The sequence below is a fragment of the Aspergillus caelatus genome (genome assembly GCF_009193585.1).
Source record: "Aspergillus caelatus strain CBS 763.97 unplaced genomic scaffold BDV27scaffold_605, whole genome shotgun sequence".
Classification (NCBI taxonomy): Eukaryota; Fungi; Ascomycota; class Eurotiomycetes; order Eurotiales; family Aspergillaceae; genus Aspergillus; species Aspergillus caelatus.
In genome coordinates, this window is record NW_022475868.1 from 1 (window position 1) to 3220 (window position 3220).

General features: G+C 44.8%; 1 protein-coding gene across 1 annotated transcript; it reads left to right on the forward strand.

Annotated features, from left to right (window-relative positions):
• Window positions 1-1004: 1004 nt before the first annotated feature.
• BDV27DRAFT_164851 (transmembrane amino acid transporter protein-domain-containing protein) lies at window positions 1005-2645 on the forward strand (the record flags this gene model as incomplete). Its single annotated transcript, XM_032073774.1, has 5 exons — window positions 1005-1121; window positions 1185-1446; window positions 1510-1701; window positions 1758-2149; window positions 2223-2645. The coding sequence occupies 5 exons, from the start codon at window positions 1005-1007 to the stop codon at window positions 2643-2645; spliced, it is 1386 nt and encodes a 461-aa protein (XP_031920175.1).
• Between the last annotated feature and the right edge of the window lie 575 nt (window positions 2646-3220).

Consider the following 3220-nt stretch of genomic DNA (forward strand, 5'->3'; position numbering starts at 1 on the left):
TTTTTTGCATAAGTATATTGGCCAACAATTGCGTGATAGTATTGTACCCATAAAGAGCACTGGCCAGGCCTCAGTACCCATCGACACGCTGAACACAGCTTTGACTTTATAGTAAAAAGGAATCGTTTTAGCCATGTATGTTAACATATATCATTATCATGTTTTGTTAGCATTGACTTTGGCCCGTAGCCGTCTAATCTTCATTATCATCTCAACAAACCTTATTAGAGGCTAATGTGAGATTTGAGGTTTCTAGAAGCTTTTTTATTGTAATTTGTGATGATCTTCTATACATCGCAGATAAGAGCTGGTGAAATTTCCGAGGCATCGGACTCATAAGAGTAGAGGACACTGAGAGTTCAGTTAATCATGGGTCGCTTCTACTTCAAGGGTTATCATGAACATCTCTGGATTAGCAGGCGTCATCGCCAGCTTAAGTCGCATTGCAACATATCTTTCAAGACAACTCCCAAATCGAGTGCTATACAGCATAACCAACATGTTAACAATGGGTGGACCCACCTTTTAAGATAAGAGAGGTCGGCGATGTTTCGGGAGACAGCCCGATGATCCAAATAGATACATGAAATTCTTATCAGCTCAGGCGCAGTTAGGTATATACCGAACGCATCGGTGTATTCGCGAACTCGCCCACTATATCTGATCCGTTTCATGAAGCGCGGCAAACAGAAGATGGTGAAAATACCATATTATTTGAAAAGGACCGTGGAAGTAATTGTTTGCTAGTATTGCTTATATGACCATTGACCTCTATGCTTTAAACAGGCCTTGGGGTCTTGTTGTTTTCTCGGGCCCTAACCCCGGTTCCTCTGGGCCTCCTATGGGGCCCCGGGGAACATACTCCGGAGTATGAGGGGGATGTGGGGTTCAAGGGCTAGCTAGTATTTCGATAAGTTGGCTAGCGTGGAGGAGGACAATAAAAGATTTCCCCGTTCGACTTGCAACACTTTTCGCACTTTTGGGTCTCCTGCGAAATATCCAAAATGAAGCCGGAAGACCCCGAATCCCTCCAACCGCCTTCCAAGACGGCGTCCGTCCACAACATCACCACGGATGCAGTTTTTGGAGATATTACAGAGGATAGCCCCAACTACCGTGATGTATGCACCTGCCATGACAAGAACTGGGCCTACTGTGCTGTAAAGTGACTAACGGTAGATTAGGTAGGATGGGTCGGTACCGCTGCGCTCATGACCAAGAGCATGCTTGGGCTAGGGGTTCTGTCCATTCCGAATGCCTTGGGCGTGCTAGGACTGATTCCTGGTGTCATCTCTCTCCTTGCCATTGCGACTATTGCCACCTGGTCAATGCATATTGTTGGGGTATTTAAGATTAATCATCGTGAGGTGTATGGTATAGATGATGTTGGTTACAAATTATTTGGTGTTTTTGGGCGAGAGTTTCTCGGCACCGCTTTCTGCGTCTGTGAGTTTATGTATAGGATGAGGACCGCCCTGATGACTTCTATCTACTAACAAGTATGACCAGACTGGATCTTCGTTTCCGGCTCTGGGATGCTCAGTATATCAATTGCCTTGAATGCAATCTCAACCCATGGAACCTGCACTGCGGTTTTTGTCGCTGTTGCTGCTATCGCAACATTCCTCCTGAGTAGCATCCGTACCTTGAGCCGTATGGGCTGGATCGCTTGGATTGGGCTTGTCAGCATTCTGAGTGCTAGTAAGTGGATTCTCTGCAGTTTTCGCCTAGGAAGACGCCTGCTAATTTTACCACAGTCATCATCGTGACTGTGGCTGTCGGCGTTCAGGACCGACCGGCTGCTGCGCCCCAAGAGGGTATATGGGTGTCTGATTACGAGCTTTTTAAAAAGCCATCCTTCTTGGAGGCTATTTCAGCTGTTTCCTCTATGGTCTTTGCCTATGCAGGGACCAGTGGATTCTTTGCCATTGCAGCGGAGATGCGTGAGCCTGAGCACTACACCCGTGCACTTGTTGTATGTCAGAGTGTTGTAACGGGGACCTACCTTAGCATTGGTATCGTTCTATACTACTTCTGTGGATCTTACGTTGCCTCCCCTGCCCTTGGATCCGCTGGTCCTCTTATGAAGAAGGTCTCCTACGGAATCGGTATTCCAGGGATCCTTGTCTCGACCGTCATCGTCTGCCATGTAAGTCTCCTCCCGCCGTACCGGCCACCCTACAGCCCCAGAGTCTAATCCTTTCTTTCTTTCTTCCTGTTAGTTGCCGAGCAAGTATACCTTCGTCCGCCTCCTACGTGGTACCGAACATTTGGCCGCTAATACTCCCCGGCATTGGATCACCTGGCTCAGCTGCACCTTCGGTGCCACCTTGATCGCCTATATTATTGCGAGCGCTATCCCTGTTTTCAACAGCCTCGTCTCACTCATTGGAGCATTCTTTGGCACCTTGATGTCCTTTCAGCCGATGGGATGCATGTGGCTCTATGACAATTGGAGTAAGAATAAGCGTGAGCGAACCGTCCGTTGGTACATTATGGTGTGTTGGTCCGTCTTCGTCATTGTGGTTGGCTTTTTCCTCATGGTTGCCGGTACCTATGGATCTGTCGTGGAAATCATCAAGAATTATAACGAGTCCGGAGGCTCAGCGGCATGGTCATGTGCGGACAACTCCAATTCAGTATAAGGAACTTTGAGGTACACTGGACTGGAAGCTCCAGTAAGATAAAAGCGAATATGCTTCGCCACTTCGTTAATGTCGATATGAGATAACATGAATTGGGACAATGGAATTTCGATTTAAAGGAGGCAATGATAGAAAAAAAAAATGGTGTGCATATAGTTTAGAGTATAGACGGTATGCCGGTAGTGGTTACTTTGCCAATTAGCTACATTAGTGTTTCGCTACATACCCAAAGACATCAAATTAAAAGTTTTTTATTACCTAATTCGCGATAATCCTAACACGCATTATTCAGTTAATGAATATTTTCTTAATCCTTTAGCCCTGTATAGCTATCCTTGGGCTAATATAAGCTTAATTATACCGATTAAAAGTTATTGGTATTCACTTCAATCAAACTTTAGCTTTACACACAGGTACTTTATATCTCTATACAGCCTTTCAAATACTGTATATTTCTTATTCTTTTTTATTTTAAAAATAAAGATAGCTAATAAGAGCTGTTTCTCTTGCTCTATTAAATTTATCTTTTCTTCTTCTCCTTCTCCATCGTTTTTTTTTTTTTTTTTTTTTTTTTT